We start from the raw sequence: 19,355 nt of genomic DNA, 5'->3' as shown, positions 1-19,355 counted from the left end.
GATATCTTTGATATTGACAGAACAAGTGGGTAGGAAAATCATATTCGCTAGACAAAAATATTTTTTTTCAGCAAATAAGCCAGGGAAATTCCTGGCTTATAAATTAAGACAGGAACAGAAGAAGAAACAAATATTGAAAATTAAATATAACGATACGATCTGGACCAAACAAAAAGAGATAGAAAGGGCTTTTTTTAAATATTATGAAAATCTGTTTAGGAAAGATTCAATTTCGGAAACTGCAATTAAAAACTATCTAGAGGGCAAAAATATCCGAAAAATATCTCAAGATCAACATAATATACTTAACAAAGAAATCACGGTTCAAGAGATACAAACTGCAATTTTGGCGAGCAAGCCTGGGAAAACGGCGGGCCCAGATGGGTTTCCGTCTGAATATTATAAAATATTTTTAGATAAGGTAAGCAAACCTCTTCAATTAGTAATGAACAACATCTTAAAAGGAGAAATCCCTCGATCATGGCTAGAATCTAACACAGCGTTAATTCCAAAGATAGAAGATGAACTTTTAGAACCTAAAAATTTTCGACCTATAGCGTTACTCAACGCTGATTATAAAATCTTTACAGCCATTCTTGCGCATAGATTAAAATTGGTGTTGAAAGAATATATCAATTCAGATCAGTCAGGCTTCTTGCCAGAAAGGAGGATGAAAAATAATGTAAGATATATAATTGATCTAATTGAACATCACGAGAAAAGTTGTGATAGGCCACTCGCATTAATATTTGTAGACTTTGAAAAGGCCTTCGACAAGGTCAATTGGCAGTTTTTATTAGGAATATGTAAAAAAATTGGTCTAGGAGAAAACTTTGAAAAATGGTTATATAAAATATACCAAAAACAAACTGCAAATTTGATTATTAATGGAGAAAGGACGACCGAAATAAATGTATGTAAAGGAACTAGACAAGGATGTCCCCTCTCCCCTTTATTATTTATTTTACTCTTGGAACCCTTACTGGACGATATTCGAGATAATGATGATATTAAAGGTGTTAAAATTAAGGGATCAGAGTCAAAAGTCAAAGGATACGCAGATGATGTGTTATTGTCATTAACCAGACCTATAGAAGATATAGGGAAAATTAATAAGTTGCTAAGACAATTTGGAAATGTGTCTGGATTGAATGTAAATAAGGATAAAACCGCAATGTTATTAATGAATATAAATAACTTGGAAAAATTGGAATTGCAGAGACTGTCTGGCTATAACGCTGTAGATAAGATAAAATATCTGGGTATCTGGATTACCACAAAAAACTCAGACTTGTTTAAAAACAACTACAACAAAGTGTGGCAAGATATAAAAAAAGACTTAGGTCGATGGGATAAAATAGGACTTTCATGGATGGGAAGGATAGCTACTGTTAAGATGTGCATTCTCCCTAAGATTATGTTTCTTTTCCAAACCATTCCAATTTTAATTAATGAAAAGGCTTTTACAGCATGGAATCGAGATATTAACAAATTTATATGGAATGGGAAGAAACCTAGAGTGCGATTCAAAACCATGCAAGATGATATAAGTCGGGGAGGAATGGGGTTACCAAATCTAAAAATTTATTTCTATGCATGTTGCCTTGAATGGATGTCGGAATGGTTTAAGTTAGATAATAGACTGATGCTAGAGCTGGAATTATCAGGCACAGTGTTTGGAATACACGCCTTTTTATTCTACGATAAAGTAAAAGCTAATAATTTATTTTTGAACCATTTTTTACGAAAGGCGCTCTATAAGGTTTGGGCTAAATTTAAACCTATTATATACCCCAAGCTTCCAATATGGACCTCGATAAACGAAGCTTTCCATCGTAATGAGGAAATAAATAGAGGACGTTGGATAACGTATAAAGATTTAATAATGTTGGATAAAAATTCAAATAAGCTAGTGATGAAGGATCATAATACTCTGGAAAAGGAGGGATGTACTTTGAACTGGTTCCTTTACCGACAGCTTAAGGAGAGATTTCAATTAGACCATAAAACATGTGGTATAGAGCTAGTCGAAGGAGAATTCGACAAAATTATTTTTGGGAAAAATGTAAAAAAAATTGCAAAGCTTTATAGTTTTCTGTTAAAAATAGAATTGCATGAAGAAACTATAAAGCCATCTATGGTTCGATGGGCACAGGATTTAAATGAAACATTGCCTTTGTCACAATGGGAAAAAACTTGGTGCCGCAGACTAAACTATACAGGATGTATTGCGATTAAAGAAAACTATTTTAAGATGCAAAATAGGTGGCATATTACCCCGCTGAAACTAGCTAAAATTTATAAAAACCATAGTCCTTTATGTTGGAAATGCGGTAAAGGGGTAGGATCTTTCATGCACATGTGGTGGTATTGTGAGCATGCAAGAAACTTTTGGGTACAAATTCATATAAAATTGCAACAAATAATTAAAAGAAATGTTAAGCTGGAACCAAAATTTGTTTTATTGAATATGATTACAGATGATGATTTGGAGTTGAAACATGGGAAATTGATTTTCTATATGTTAGCGGCTGCAAGAGTTGTTTTTGCATCTCATTGGAAAGGGGATGTGCATGCGACATGGAATGAATGGATTCTTAAGACAATTGATTATATGGAACTGGACAAATTGACTTGTTACATTTTGAATCAAGATTGGGACAAGAAGAAAAAAAGTTGGCAACCTTTAGTTGAATTTTTGAAAACTGCAAATATAATCCATAACTTTATTTGGTAGTAATTGTTTATTCTACCTGTGAAATGATAGAAGTTAGAACCATTTGGTCTTTCTTCTTTTTATTTACTCATAAGCTATGGATATAAATATTAATAACATAACAAATACATAAGTAACTAAAAGTCTGACATATAATGGACGGGGTAACTGGATCGTTAGAACTACGCAAGATAGGATAGAAAATTAAAATTATTTATCACATGTATTAATGTTGAAAGCGGGGCAAAGAGAGAAAAATGTCCCAGTCCCTTCGTTGGAAGTCATGTATTGTTTGTATGTAGTGGTGTATATTATGTAACGTTCTGTGTCTTGTTTTGATTCTGTCTGTGATATTTTTTTTTTTATATGATGTATTATGTAATGTTCTTTTTCCTTTTTTTGCTTTTTGTCATATATGTAATTTTTATGAATACTTCAATAAAGATTAATTTAAAAAAAAAAAAAAAAAAAAAAAATAAATCACCTTTTTCATGAATTCCCCTTCAGTTCCAGGGCTTGCAGGAGCAGGAGGCCAGAGCAAGCTGGGTGCGATGCATACAGATAAATTAAATGCTGTCATCTGATTGTCTTCAGATTGCTTTTCTATGCTGTGTAATACTCCAAAGAGATAACGTAACAACATCACATTGGCACTGGGGAGCTGTTCCATTAGCCTAGAAACATACAAAAAAGAAAACTCTTTTAAAAACAAGGTAGCACTGGGGGGGGGGGGGGGGATAGATTCCCCACCATCCCATATGAAGCCCATTTCATGGAAAGTGGAGGTCCACAAAGTAATTGAGGTTATCTCTGTGTTAAACTTTCAGCACAGAGACCTGCACCCTAAAGCCACTTTTTCACATGTCACAATGACATGCAGGGGGGAGGAGGATCTTATAAGGATTTCAAAACAGACTGCAGAACTAGAAACAACAATAGAAATAAATATATCTGAGATTATGAGCCTGACTGAAAATGAAGCAGTAAGCCCTGCATATCACAGTTTCCTTCCTACTAGGTTCTCTTTTTTTTAAAAGGTTAGACAAACAGTTCTACCTGTGGATGCTTTTTATCTTCTCTTCATGGTTCCCTTCATCCATTAAAGAAACCCACTGATCACAGAGCTGGGATGAAAAAATGCTGCCTGGGATATTGCGAAGAAAATCCTTATTGAAAGAGGAAGAAGGGGAAAAAAACATATATGAACCACAATTTATATGTGTGGGAAAAACCTAAGCCAACATGTAAGTCATTTAACTGATGGGACATATGATTCAAGGCTATGTTTGTATTCTGTAGCCAAATGACTATACTGTATCAGCCCATCATTAAAGATTCTGGTCCTGTCTAAATTATCTGTATGTGGGCAGATCTGAACAATTTCCTACTGAGGCAATTTACTGAATTAATTAGGAGCTAATTAATTAGGAGCAACTTAAGTCAAAACTGAACTCTATTACATGGTGATCAGCCAATATGGTTTACCAAAGAAAGTGCTGAACCTGAACTGGGACAAGCTGAATTCAAATCAGATCTGGCCTTGACTATGACTCATTTGGATTACTGTAGCACACTTCAAATGGGTCTGCCTTTGGCAACTATTCAGAAATTACAGAGTGTTCAAAAGCCAGGCTGCTAACTCGGGCTGTTAGATGGAATATATAACTCCCCTGTTGAAACAGTTTAACTGGCTGTCACTTCATTTCTGGGCAAAGTCAAAGTTCCACATATGACCTACAAAGCCCTGTATAGTTTGGATTGAGATTACTGTATATATTCAATGATAAATCGACCTAATGTATAAACCGAGGGTAGGTTTTGGGGTCAAAGTTATGGATTTTGATATGACCTGTGGATAAGTTGAGAGTAAAACTTAGGGGCATGTAACAAAGGATGTAAAGAATGAAGTAAAGGAAAATGATGCCAAAGAACCTAGAACATTCTGGCAGGCATAACCATTTGTGCTCATCCTAAAGGCTGGATAGATGAGAGAGCAGAGAGGATCCCTGCTTTTTTTTTGGTGCTCCCAGGACTAAACCCTCGCTTTTTACCACTCCATGTATAAGAAAGGGCATTACTCATTCATATATATATATATATGAGAGAGTTAAAGTACAGTACTTACAATGACCCATGGATAAATGGACCCAGGTTTTTTGGGTCAATTTTTTGAATAAAATTTCTAGACTTAAATGAGTGTAGACAGTATGTGAAATATCACAATGAGCTTCCCAATATAAGCCTACTACTGTTTAAGATCCATGGGGGAGGACTTTTTCTTGGTCCCACCACCATCACCAGCACATTTGGTGAGGACACAGGAGAGAGCATTCTTGGTGGCTGCTCCCAGATTGTGGAATGTCCTACCATGGGAAGTAGGTTGGCCCTTTCTCTGTTCTCTCTCTGCTCGCAGGCAAAGACCTTTACTCAGGTCGTTGAGTGTTAACTGTTTAACTGTACTGTATTTCTATCATTTTAACAGTCTTAAAAGTCTTTAAAATTAAGGTTTATAATAGATTGTTTAATTGTTTTTGAATTTTTGGAATTATCCATTATTTTAAAGATATTTTGTTTTAACTAATATTGTGACCTACAAACTACCCTGCAAGGCTGTTACATAGGCAGACTTCAGAAGCCCTCTTGAGCTACCTGGAAGGCTCAAGAATACTAGTGTGACAAATAAATTATAGCACCTTCAGTCCATCAGCAGACATTTGCAGTCAATCATCTGGATTCTGAAATTAGCCTGTCCCATGGTTTCTGGTCTCCCCAGGTAAGTTCATAATACTGACATTTCATCCAGACATTACCACAATCCATTTTAGGCCACCTTGAAGATCATCAGAAGGCAGTAAAATTGGTTCTGAATTTGGAAGTTTGATTATTCCTTCTTTCTTTTTTTAAGATAATTTTAATTCTAATTTTTTTATATTCCTACTTATCCTATAGAATCACATTCCATCACTTTTTTTTTTATCTCTTTCGGCCATACCTGCACTATGAACACATCTGTACAACAGAGGAAGAAAGCTATTTGCTCTGCCAAAACAACAACAACGGGGAACTAAAGGTGGGGAAAATCCAGTTCTTCAGAACAGCAACCCAAAAAACAAGATGCCCTAGAAATGTTCACAAAAGACTTAAACAAAGGCCAAGAGATGGGGAAAGGAGCACCTATTCTGCTTCTCTGTTTCAGACCACACACAATTCTTCTTTACACTCACCTTTCTCCCTCATTATTACAAGATTGATAACATAACCACAATGAATGGTTTTTTGAGGGGGAAAGGTACTGCCCTCCCAACCTCAATTCAACGATAATCTTCTAGCTACCTGCTTGGCTATTCCAATCCTTCTATCAACACACTCTGGTTCTTAAAAATAACCCTCCATATCCATTGTTATAGAAAGTGTTGTTGGGAAACCTAGCAGTTCAGAATATAAATTTGCTGAATAAAGTTTGAGGCTTCCATGAATTTCCAAAGGAAATTTGTACATGGAATACTTGGGAGGATTCAGATGTGAATAAGATATAATGTGCTACAGAAATAATCGACTCAGTAATAGACATGGTTTGCATGTACAAAGCCCAGGTACAATCTTCAGTATCATCAGCAATATTAGGAAGTAAGAATGGGACAAACCTCTCCCATTTCTTAGTCAGTGGGCTTCATGGTTTGCTGTGAATTGGGACAAAGATAAGTGATCTAGTCCTCTCTAATGGTTTGGACTACAGCTCCCAAAATTTCTGTCCACTGGCCATGGCTGTGTGAGTGGTAACCCAAAATATTAGAGATCTCCGTTACCCACTACTGGACTAGTGGTGTGTGCTTTGACTCATGAGAAAGGACAGCTCTTTACAAATATAAGATTCACAACAGTCAGGCAACTCTTACACAGAAATATGAAGGAGACAAGTACCTTGAACACAGACGCTGTCACAAATATGGACTCGCAGAGTAAGTGCACTTCATCACCTGAGTCAAGCTTCTCCTTTAGTTCTCGGCAGGACTTGGCATTAGCTGAACGTCTAAAAATCCCCCGAGTGAAAGGTCCTTCTTGATAGAGAAAGGAAAGCATATCCTATAAAAAAAAATGTAAATCTGATAAGCAGCTACCACAAAAAGGTTTCAGCATAAATCAGATTTTTAAATGAGGAAGGAATGTAAGACCCACAATATTGGCTGTCTTTCCAATAATTCATTCTCACAGAGGTGGCTTTGGCTTCAGCACTTTAGCTGATCCCTATTTTTGGACTGTTTTGACTCTCACACAAAAGTGAATGGCTGAAATATATATGGTGAGGGTTCAGAGCCTCTAGTGCTGTACATAATTTGTGTCCCAGCATGTGAGAAAATGGATAAAGCAGACATTAGCGAAGGTCATTTGGGGTTAAATATTTTGGGCTTAGCCTTCAAATGGAGGCTAGTCTTCACCAAAAAATGTTTCTGATTTTAATTGCATATAATATAAATTGCACAAATCTCACACAGTAGCTTAGGTCAGATCAATTATGTTATAGACTGAATTGCAAATTTCACATGTGTTTGTGCTATAAACATTTCAGAAAAGAAATGCCAGATCTTAAGAAAAGATTTTCATGCATCTGACCCATCATGGGCACCTCACCCTTGCTCCTTGACAGCTCCCATATGTGAGTCTCCCAGAGTGTCTTCCTCCCAACTACTTCCTGCAACCCATTCTTCAGTGCATTCCCAGGTTTTCCTACCAATGCAACTTTTTTCTCATAGGCTGCTGCCACACTGAAGAAATAAAGCAGTTTGCTACCACTTTAACAACCATGACAGAATACTATGGAATTCTGGGATTTGTAGTTTTGTGAGATATTTAGCCTTACCTGTCAGAGAGCTCTGGTGCACCACCAAACTACAAATCCTAGGATTCCATAGCATTGAGTCATGACAGTTAAAGTGGTGTTAAACTGCTTTATTTCTACTGTGTGGAAGCAGTCCTAGGCAATGCGCTCGTTGTCCAGTTCCTAATCCCCTATACCTCCTTTATTTTCCAAGCCTAACACATTATTTCAAGAAGGTGATAGCCGCTGCCTGCCCCAACCTGATACGTTCCAGAGGCATATCAGATATGTTCCAGAGGCACTGTAACTCAATGCCACAGCCAGCATGGTGAGTGGCCAAGGATGATGGGGTGTATATCCCAACACAATTGAAGTTGTCAGGTTAGGGAAGAATGGTTTATCAAGTTCATATAGAAGCTCTGTGAAGCTTCCTGTGTGGTAAATGATCTTATAAAGATTTAACATGTCTGTTTCTTAACAATTTAAATTGATATAATTCCATTCATGCAGACAAAGGAACTATGCAGGCAAAAGGACCATACACTTGAATGCTGACACATCTCAAAATTACGTTTTTACTTAAAACATCTATATACCACACTTAAATCCAACAGATTCCAGGACATTAAATATAATGAATTAATTTCATTATTAAATACTAGTGAATACCGTAATAAACCCATAAGAATAATAAGGCAGCACCTAAAGAAATTAATCAGGAGCCAAGAGGCTTCTCTAACTAAAACACTTAGGAGAATAAAATGTTTTAATGTGGTGATGAAAACACTGTAATGTAAATGCCAGTTTAAAGAAGACGTTTAATAATCAGAATGCTATAAGAGAAAATGCCTGTTGTTGTACAACATGCTTCTGGTAAAGTGGTCATTTTAGAGAAGAGTATCAACAGAACTTCTCATAATAAGAGTTGTCTGGTATGAAAAGATGGATACCTTCAGAAAACTGGGTCCAAGTTACCGTGGGTCCCGAAGGTAGGTACCAGAATTGAGCCAGAAGTATGTGGGGACCTAACATGACAAAGATTGAATTCTGGCCACTACACAGTCTTTCCATTCTTGAAAAAAACTTTTGATTTGTACAGAACAGGCTTAAAGATCATGGCCCAATATAAAGATATTCACTAAGCCAGTATGATCCCTACTGTTGTCTGTTTCAGACCAAGATAAGAACCATTATTAGAAGTCTAAAAGCAGAGTATATACACACATGTACTATGGCTGTTGTAACCTGGAGAATTAAAATCTAGGCAATCAAAAGGATAATGAATGGTAGGTACTGTTTCTTTAATAGAAGAATCTTTGACTGGATGACAGACAAGAGAAGCAAGAGGAGAACACACTATTATTAAGACCAAATTACTGTTATTATAACTAGAATGCAGCAGCTTTCAGCTATACTGACAATCCTGAGTTTTGAGTAAGATGTCCTAACGTGTAGTTCTGCAAAAGAGGAACATGGTCCAAGAAATCTCTAACATTTCCTTTCCAATAAAAATCACGTATTTTAGTATCTCTCATCTTCCTCACCTCATGGGCTTGTGCTATAATATATACTATATTTAAAACATCTCAGATTTTGCTAACCTGAACTTTATTCTCTATACTCCAACCTTTCAGGACCAAAGCCAGACCACAGTATCGGAATGGTTGGTTAACTAATTAGAACTGTAAGGCAACATGTTATTTCAGCTTTAGTATTTTGGAAGAAACTGTATAGCTAGGCAATGTTTTGGTTTCAGTAGAGTAACTCCTTCCATGTAGAATCTGCAGTCTATGCATAAGCAACTGTACTGCCCATGTCTAACCTGCACTGCATACGTATTAGCCACATTGTTAGCCACATTGAGTCCTGTTATTGAGAGAAAGGTGGGACAGAAATGAAAACAATAATAATGAATTAAAATGAATACTTACCCATTTCATGGCAATAAATGTCATTGCAACAGTATACAATAATTACTGAAAACTCTTGCTCAGCCATGGCAGAATCCATCAGAAGGAGGAACTGAATAGGTTTTCCCACCCCTGCTGAACTGTCCCCCTACCTCAGCCATTCCCTAAGTAAGAATAGGAACTTTCTCCCTAGTCTGAAAGGATGCCATCAAAATTCAAGCATCAGTCCTTAGAAAGTATGGGAAACTTACCAAGACTGGTTTGGGCAGATTATCATTCTCACAGATGGCTGGGAGGGAAAGGCCAAAGAGCTTCCCTGATACAGGAGATGCTGAAGATGGTGGTGAATTGTCCAATGGAGCACCTACTCCCCGCCAGAAGGCCCAGTTTATAATGGATCTTTTCCTTTTAAATGGCTTTTGGCTCAACTCTGAAGAAAGAAATAGGGCTTTTATTGAAATAAAATACACATTTATGTTGCACTGTTTATCAGCATGGTGCAAATCTGGAAACTGGGAAGAACATTTTATGAAGACAACTGGATCACACAGAGGAGATCCCATATCTTTTGCTTGGTTATATGCAACTCTATGGAAAATATCTGGAAGACAACTTCCCTGTTTTGTGACAGCTTGGTTCTACCATTACACAGAGGATTAATTCTAAAAATCCATCTTGCTGAATTTCCCTGCACACAGATTTTTTGAAATTACAAACTGGAACCAATATAGTCCCAAATACTGCCCCACAAAAAACTAGCTTTCATAATAAATAAAATAATAAATAAAAGTTTTATTTATATACCGCCCTTCTACAAATCAGGGCGGTGCACAACAAGGTTAACAATACAATAAACTCCAACAGTACAATATACAGTTACAATATACAAAACCATATCATAATAAAACCTAGACATATTAAAACATTACATCCTCATGCCCATCTAATATTGGCAGAGGAAAGGAGGGGGGAAGGTGAGTACACATTCTGGGGGGAAAATATTCAGGGGTAAGCTTGCTCGAATAGATAGGTTTTCAACCCCTTCTTAAATTGAGGTAGGGAGGTGGCTGCGCGGAGCTCTGTGGGCAGCGAGTTCCAGAGGCTGGGGGCCGAGGTCGTGAAGGCCCTCCTAGAAGTAGAAACTAACCTGGCCTCCGGAACTCTTAGAAGTTGCTGCCCAGATGATCTGAGGGTGCGGGGCGGATTATATGGGGAGAGGCGGTCCATCAGATACCCAGGGCCCAAGCCATTTAGGGCTTTATAGGTAACGACCAACACCTTGTATTGCGCCCGGAAGCGAATAGGCAGCCAGTGCAGCTCTTTAAGCACTGGAGTTATATGACTGGCCCTAGACGTATTAGTGACCAGTCGGGCTGCCATATTCTGCACTAATTGCAGCTTCCGGGTATGACACAAGGGTTGCCCCATGTAGAGCGCATTGCAGAAATCCAAACGAGAGGTTACCAGAGCATGTACAACAGTTTCTAGGTCCCTCCGGCCCAGGTAGGGACGCAGCTGTCGTATTCGCCGAAGCTGATAACAGGTGCTCCTTACTGTCGCGTCCACTTGAGATGTAAGGTGGAGTGACGAGTCAAGGAGCACCCCCAAACTGCGTACCGAGTCCTTCACAGGGAGCGTGACCCCGTTCAGGACAGGTGGAATTACCGCCATCCCTGGACCGGGAGAACCTATCACAAGTACTTCCGTTTTCTCTGGATTCAGGCTGAGTCTGTTTTCCCTCATCCAGCCCATTACCGACTCCAGACAAGCCACGAGAGGAGAGATGCCATCCCCGGTCACTGCATCAGTCGGAGGCATAGAGAAAACTATTTGGGTGTCATCAGCGTACTGATAACCCCGTGCCCCATGTCTCCGGATGATCTCTCCCAGCGGTTTCATGTAAATGTTAAATAGCATGGGGGACAAAATGGCTCCTTGAGGGACCCCAGATGTAAGGGCCCTCTTATCGGAGCACATGTCCCCCAGCTGCACCATCTGGAACCTCCCAGAGAGGTAGGAACGGAACCACTGGAGCGCAGTGCCCCCGATACCCACCTCCGCCAGGCGCTCCAGAAGGATACCATGGTCTATGGTATCGAAAGCCGCTGAGATGTCCAAGAGCACTAACAGGGACACGCTTCCCCTGTCCATGCCCAGACGGAGATCATCGACCAAGGCGACCATGGCAGTCTCAACCCCGTAGCCCGCCCGAAAGCCGGTTTGAAATGGGTCTAGATAATCCGTTTCATCCAGGATCGATTGAAGCTGGAGAGCAACCGCCCTCTCGATCACCTTCCCCAAAAATGGCAATAGCGAGACTGGCCGATAATTGTTATGCAACAGGGGGTCAAGGGAGGGCTTTTTTAACAAAGGTTTTACTATGGCCAATTTCAGATTAGATGGAAATTGCCCATCCCTCAAAGATGTGTTAATGATCCGGTGTAACAATGAGGTTACAACCGGGGCCCCCTGTGCCGCTAGCCATGAGGGGCAGGGATCGAGGGAGCATGTTGTCTTCCTAACACTTCGAAGGATCCTGTCCACATCCTCGGTACTAACAGACTCAAACTGATCCAGTCTAATTGAGTCCACGGAAGCTCTGGATACCTCTACTCTAGGTTCTGCTCTAATGCTGGCTTCAAGACCTTCGCTTATCTGAGAGGTTTTATCCGCGAAGAAGTTGTTAAATTGGTCACAGCAGGCCTTAGAAGGTTCAAGGATCTGGTTCGGGGCAGAAGGGAGCTGAGTTAGCTCCCTAACTACCCTGAACAACTCTGCTGGACGCGACTCTGCGGACGCAATGCGAGCACCATAGAACGAGTTCTTAGCTGCCTGCATCGCCTCTCCAAAAGGTGGTCTAGGAGAGCCTTGTCGGCTAAGCATAGGTGTTTCCGCCAGCGGTGCTCTAGCCGTCGCAGAACCCGCTTCTTTGCCCGGAGATCTTCCGTATACCAGGACTTACGTTTGGAAGCAGGCCTGAGAGGGCGCTTGGGAGCGATCCTGTGTATAGCCCTAGAAAGACTGGTATCCCAGATACCAGTCAGGGCATCAACAGAGTCGTCGTCATTTCCAACCATGTTCCCCTCTAAGGCTTCTTGGAACCTTATGGGTTCCATCAGCCTTCGAGGGTGGACCATTCGAATAGGTCTGCCACCCCCGGGAGGGATCTGGGTAGAAGCCTTGATCTTTGCCTCCACCAGGAAATGATCCGTCCATGACAAGGGGGAAATATTAGATATTTCCACCCACGGATTTTCCATGTCCGTGCAAAAAACCATATCGAGTGTATTACCCGCAGAATGCGTCGGACCCGAGACCAGTTGAGACAGGCCCATGGAAGTCATGGTATCCATGAATTCCCGAGCCGCACCGGATGGAATATAGTTGGTCGCGAAGGGGATGTTGAAATCGCCCAGGACAAGTAGCCTGGGTGTTTCCAGCATCAGCTCCGAGACCAACTGTGTCAGCTCGTTAAGGGAGTCTGTTAGCGCACGGGGTGGCCGATACACCAACAAAATCCCTAGACTGTCCCTGGCCTTTAGGGTCAAGTATATACACTCGATGTAGGAAGTTTGACGAACATGGTTCCTGGAAAGAGACAAGGTGTTCTTATGGACCAAGGCGACACCCCCCCCCCCCCCGCCCACCTAACCTGGTCTGGTCCTTCACTGAGTACCCAGCTGGCAGGGCCTGAGCCCACACAGCTTCCCCTTCAGGCCCAAGCCAGGTCTCAGTAATGCAAGCCAGGTCACAGTTGTTATCCTCCAGCATATCATGGACAATGTGGGACTTGTTCTTAATGGACCTGGCATTGCACAGGAGCAGAGACAGGGTTTGTGGAATGGTTTGGATGACCCTCAGGTCCTTTTGGTTAGGAGAGGGACAGGAAGGAGAGATAGATATTAAACATCGATCTCGGCTTCCCCTGTAACGCTAGTCCACACTCCTACCGCCATACCTTCCCCTGCCCTGCACTACCTCAATAGGAGCTCCGCGCTTATCTAGATGTTTATCCCCCACCTCCCCAACCAAGGCATATCCCCCATTCGTGCCCTCTTTCTCTCCCCATAATGCAGCAATGATGTAAGGGGAAGAATACAACAATCATTCCCAGCTGCTGATTGACCCACAAAACAGAAATTAATCTCTCGAGATGATATTTCCCATGTTGGGTAATGGTGGTGATAGAATGATACACACATTAGAGAATCCCCTTCTTCACAACCTTGTTATCTTAGCCTGATGTGCAACGGCATCATTAAGAAGAGACAACCTAACTGGATCTCAGAGAGAGCTTAAGGAGGAATGAGAAGAATTGGCTTTAAGGTATGTTGATCTGAAGCTGCCTTGCTTTTGTAGGCCAAAATAAGTATTTTAATTGTGCCTCAAAGAGAAGAGGAGCTCACTGGAGGTAAGAGGAAGCAAATATCCATAGCAATGTAACTGGCATGAAGTCCTTTGAAACAAGGCTGCAACCCTGATCCCTCCAGGAATATTACATTTTATTTTGTTGAGGAACTCTGAAATCCAGGCCCTTTTTGACCATAAAATATTATATGAAATGACTGCACATTTGATAGCTGTCGTTCACCAAGGTAACATTTCTGCTGGGGGTAAACAGCATTTCCCTAGTGTTCAAATAATAGTATCATGTTGCTGAGAAAATCACATCCTGCTTCTACGGAGCAGATTAATTAGGACTGCAATTGCAGCAGAATGTAACAGTGTAAGTGTCAAGTGCAGCTATGGATTATGCTCATGACATTAGGAGTGACAAGCATTTCAGCTTCTTCTACCCACACTGCTGCTTTTTAAAAGTGTTTTTTAAAAAAATAATTATTTTTTAAAGAGACTCAGAACACCCACATTGTTGCACTTAAGTGAACCTTTTGCTTGATTTCCTTTTTGTTTGTTCTTAAATATTACACACTTCCCTTTCTTCAGTATATCCCATATGTATACAGCAGATTTAAACACACAGACACACACTTACCTCTTTTCACATCACTATAAAAAGTCTCAGTCAAATGAAAATAAAACTTTTGTTGATTTGGCAACCTTTTGCCTAATTTAACAACAACTCTTTAAGTCTTCATTGACCAAGATTTGAGGAGACCAGTTTACTATGCCCTGTTGCCTTGTAAAGAGATGGTTACATAAGCACCTAAATGTTAGAAATATGTAGTGATAAAATATAACTTATTAAATGATAGCAACATCAATAAAAACAGCTTGTTGAGAAATAGATGGTACATGCATACAGCTATCAGCCTCAAAAAGGGAAGGCGTATTTCATGCTGAAAGGGAAGATGTCTTTCAGTCTGGGTGTAACACTGTGTATTGTAAAGTTGTCAATCTCTTTTCTATGTAAATCTCTTTCACACTGCTGATGAACTCTGGGCAGCTACATTATGGAACCCCGGCAGACAAAATCTCCCAAAGTGAGCTGGGAAAGTTAAGGTTTTAGATTACAGTTCCCATAATCCCCCATTATTATGCTAACTAGGAAATTGTGGAAGTTGTAATCACTGGGGGATTCTGGGACTTATACTCAAGAAGAACATTTTCAAACTCTGTGCCACACTAGTATAGTTAGTAAATCTTTTGTGTTCTGAAAGGGAGAGGACAGTATTTTATGAAAACCACACAAAAGATCTCTCCACTAACACCTGTTAGCATGAATACATTTGAATAGGGATCCATTATTATCTCTGGGGATTTTGTTAGCATCTACTTAGTTTCAATGATCATGTAGCATCAGGATAGGCCCACAGTACTCTTTGGACTCTACTAAAGCTTCCTCCTAGGAACTGATAGTAAATAATAAGACATCTTTAACCCGTTCACAAGGCATCAATCCCCAATGTTTCATGTGTTTAATCATGGAAATTCTTTAGTTCTCATCTCCTCAATGAAAATCCTGGGAAAGCCTAGTGTATTCCAAGCATTGCTTCTTATTGTAGCACTGAGTAACCACAAGGGGGTGCATCTGTAGTCGTCCATAGACAACATACTACTGATAAATAATAGAAGAACAGGGAATACTTTTTAAGTAGCTGGCAGGAAGTGTCTACCTACAGCAGATTGAAAAGATAAGATATAAAGGGGCATGGTATTACTATGACTAAGAAGGGGCAGAGTATGGATGCCACAGGGATACCAGAAGATCCGAGAAGCATATATGAAGCCCAGATGTGTAAGGCTAAGAATAGAGATCATTACTATCGCTACACAAACAAAGGAAAGAAACTGAGAGGGAACTTTACAGAGGCTTGAAGAGAGGCTAAATTCTGAGAGTGGAATAGTTCTCTTTAAAGTAGAGATTGTTGCTCCATGAACATGGGGCATTTTGATGGGTAAGAGACCAATTTTTTTCTTCTCTTTGCAAAAATTGCTTAAGAAATAGCAAACTGTGTAGCAGGGCTAAAGGAAAAGGTGGGCTGTGCAGCAGGACATTCTCTGTGTCAAGTACAGCTGTGCACATTAGAATACATGGGCTTATATTGCAATCAAAGTCTGACATGAGAGTCTGGAAAACAAAAACAAGAGAAAGCTCTGTTCCTAAAAGCACTAACAGCAAGCACACACAAAAAAAAGCAACACAAAGAGATGCAGACTATAAAGCAATTTCCAGAACATGTTTGGAAAGCTCTGGGATTCACTGGAGGCTCATCTAATGTTCCAAAATGCAATTCGGCAGTCAAGGAATAACCGCTTTCCCCAAACTTGGAAAACTCATGTGCTTAGACAACTACTTCCCAAAACCTCCAATGGCTGTGTTGGCTGGAAGATTCTGGTAGTTGCTGTCCAATAAATGTAACTATTCCAAGGTCTGAGCTTTTCTACCATGAGAAGACTTCTCACACAACAAGCAACTTGTAAGGGAATGTTGTAGTTTTCATAGGCCATAGGCAGAGGAAGTGATAAGAAGGTTCAAAAGACATCCTCATGAAAATGGGGTAACTATCCCAGAATGCTACCCAGACTACTCGGCAGTACTCAGGGACACCACGATAGATATTCAGAGGCAATATTGTGACTGAGCAGTCATATACATAGATGAGTTAGCTATGGCCAGAAACTCTGAAAACCATGGCGTTACAGAGCACAAGTTTATACAGTACTCCCAAATCCTCCTTGCTCCCTCTTTCCTTTTTTAATTTTAAGTATTGTACTCCAAGGGCCTTAAAGAGGAGACAAGTCATGTGACTCAATGATACATAAATAAATTACAAGAACACAGGAAAAACATGTAAATATGTCTTGAGAAATACTTGCTCATATAAACTTAGGTATAACTACATTCCTAGTGATGGTTTGTGAATGAAGATTATTTTGAACCAAAAGTCTAGTTATTCACAAGTACAGACTTGTGGGCCTTCAAGTCATTTCCAATTTATGGCAACCCTAAGGCGAACCAATCACAGGGGTTTTTTTTGCCAAGATTTGCTCAGAAGAGGTTTCCCTTTGCCTTCCTCAGAGGCTAACAAAATGTGACTTGCCCAAAGTTGCCCAGTGGGTTTCCAAAGCTCACTGGGGATTTGAACCCTAGTCTCCAGAGTCACAGTCCGACACTCAAACCACTACACCATGTTGGCTCTATACAGATTATATAATGAAAAAAGGTGGTTATTTTTTACTGGCTTTGTTTTGTGTGTCACGTAAAATTTGATTTTAGCTTTTAAAAAAAGCATTCTTAAACACATGCTCTTGGCACCAGAAATTGTTTGAAATAATCTCTTAGCTAGTATGCTCCTATGTCTTTTTTGCTGTTTTACCAGAATATGTTAAGTTATTACAACACAGAGTTAATCTGGGGGGAGGGAGGAGAAAGCATACTATGAACAAGGCTTCTGTGAGGGGAAAGACTTACCATTCAGTTCATGGCCAGTGGCCAGGCGACTTGGCTTGAGAATGAACTGGCACTGAAGCTCACGGGGCAGCTGTTCCATCAGGAAGGCCCCCTGAAGGTCCAGAGGGCAGACACAGTCCTTTGATCCCTGCATCTGAGGCAAAGTGTCACGAATGTGGCTCATTTTGATTCCAAATGGATATTCGTGTCCTGCACAGAGAAAGAGGAAGAGAATTTAATTTATACTGAGTGGAGGCTAGGCAACAAAAAAGGACCTAGCAGTGATACTGACTTCCTTGACTATGTGTTCATACATATGAATAACTATAATCTACTCACTTGACTTACAGTGTACTCTCATTTTCATTTCCACACTCCATTTTTGATAAGACTCAACAATTTTTCTTCCTCATTTTCTAAAAGCATTATTACATATGATACTAAGGATTTAAACAAATCCTTTCACCTCCCTGCATACTTTCTTGTCCAATTTCAGATAATTAATAGACACAACCTTTATATAACCCTACAAAATGCCATGCATATTAACTCTCCTCCCAACAGATGGAATTTTTCAATATCCCAAGACACATTCTGTTGCAGAATTTACCCAGAAACTGAGAAAGTAGACATTCTGTGACACTGTCACCTCAAACGTATTAAATTATGTTTCAGAGTTGCCTTGTTATTTTATTGACAAAAAGAGTTGCAACAAAAGTAGTCCTAACAAACCTACTACATCTTGTACGCTCACAGGATACTTATGGTTCATGAACCGGGAAAGGATTGAGACATAGTCACTTGGCATATTGGCTCTCTTTCAGGACAAATGGTCTACGCTATACTGAGTAAACAAGGAAAATATGGCTTTATAAAAGTGTGTCTGGTGCTATGATGTTAGCCTGTCATATCATCTGAAGGGAGACAATTACTTGGGGAAGCAGCCTAGTACACTAGAGACTGTCCCACTGTATTACTATTAATAATATCTCCCGCCTTTCTCCCAACACAGGGACTCTGTAGCAAAAATATTAGTTGAATCATATTGCCGCACAGGAAAGAATGTGGTAGGAAATATCCACCACCACCCCCAACTAAGAATGGCAAGAAGTTGTGTGAACAAAATATCTAACATACGCTAACACTACTTGTCAAAATAAGCTGTAACCATTACTACCTAGTAAGGCTGCAGATAACATATGGGACATAGGCTCACAAGGAACACAGCAATATTCAAGTTACACTACAGTTCACAGCCATTTTTTAATAAAAGAAAAAGTACATATATGAGTACATTAAAGGAATGGGTACATATATGGTACTGGTCCCTGACAGACTGGTAGGAAAAAATTGCCTGTCCTCCACATCAGATAACCTGAGAAGCACCAAATATAGGATCAGGACTAGGGAGATGTGGGTTCAAATGGCCATGAAACTCAGTGCTTGAGGGTGTGTGCACAGAGATTCAAATCAGGCTTGACCAGGTACTGAGTTGCTTTCAATTTACAGCTGGAGCCCTTCCAAGATTTTCCAGAAAGGATTAAAAAAAGGATGAACAGTAAGAGACATCCCACGTTCAAGAGCTAGTGTGGTGTAGCATTTAGTCTGAGACTGGTCTAGGACTTGGAAGAACAGATTCAGTTACCTTCTCTGTCATGAGACTGACTGGGTGATCTGGGACCAATAATTCTTTCTCAGCATAACCTACACAGCACAGGGAGCTGCCATGGGCACCATGGAGAAAAGGTGGGAGATATATGTAAAACAAACAATTGTGACAATCTGCTGCAACCCAACCAGAGATCTACTTGTAAATCCTCACCTACCCTCTCTCTATTCCTGTTCTAAAACCATTTATCATCTTTGCATTCTCTTCTTTATATCCAGCAGTACTCAAGTTGTAGCCTATAAAATGCCAAATGGAGCTTCAGTCTGAACATTCTATGCTGGCTGGAGAATTTTGAAAGTTGTTTTTGAAATTTTTTGAAAGTTAATCTAAAATGTAGCTTTCCACAGTTTGGGAAAATTCACAGTCTGAGGGTGTGGAGCTAGCCAGTAACT

The 19,355-nt window shown here is 40.0% G+C and overlaps 1 protein-coding gene across 5 annotated transcripts in view; it reads right to left on the bottom strand.

Moving 5' to 3' along the window:
• ARHGAP20 (Rho GTPase activating protein 20) overlaps positions 1-19,355 on the bottom strand; it is a 131,518-nt gene that overhangs the window by 10,069 nt on the left and 102,094 nt on the right. For all 5 annotated transcript variants that reach the window (XM_089512674.1, XM_089512675.1, XM_089512677.1 and 2 more), the window contains exons 9-13: positions 17,316-17,504; positions 9,694-9,872; positions 6,638-6,799; positions 3,773-3,882; positions 3,201-3,390 (exon numbers count right to left, since the gene is read on the bottom strand). In XM_089512674.1, coding sequence (XP_089368800.1) covers positions 3,201-3,390; positions 3,773-3,882; positions 6,638-6,799; positions 9,694-9,872; positions 17,316-17,504 — 830 coding nt within the window. The remainder of the gene's footprint in view (positions 1-3,200; positions 3,391-3,772; positions 3,883-6,637; positions 6,800-9,693; positions 9,873-17,315; positions 17,505-19,355) is intronic.

Source organism: Sceloporus occidentalis, unplaced genomic scaffold (assembly GCF_023333645.1).
Source record: "Sceloporus occidentalis isolate IW3139 unplaced genomic scaffold, rSceOcc1.0.p SCAF_2, whole genome shotgun sequence".
NCBI lineage: Eukaryota > Metazoa > Chordata > Lepidosauria > Squamata > Phrynosomatidae > Sceloporus > Sceloporus occidentalis.
This window is presented reverse-complemented; position numbering and strand designations above follow the sequence as displayed.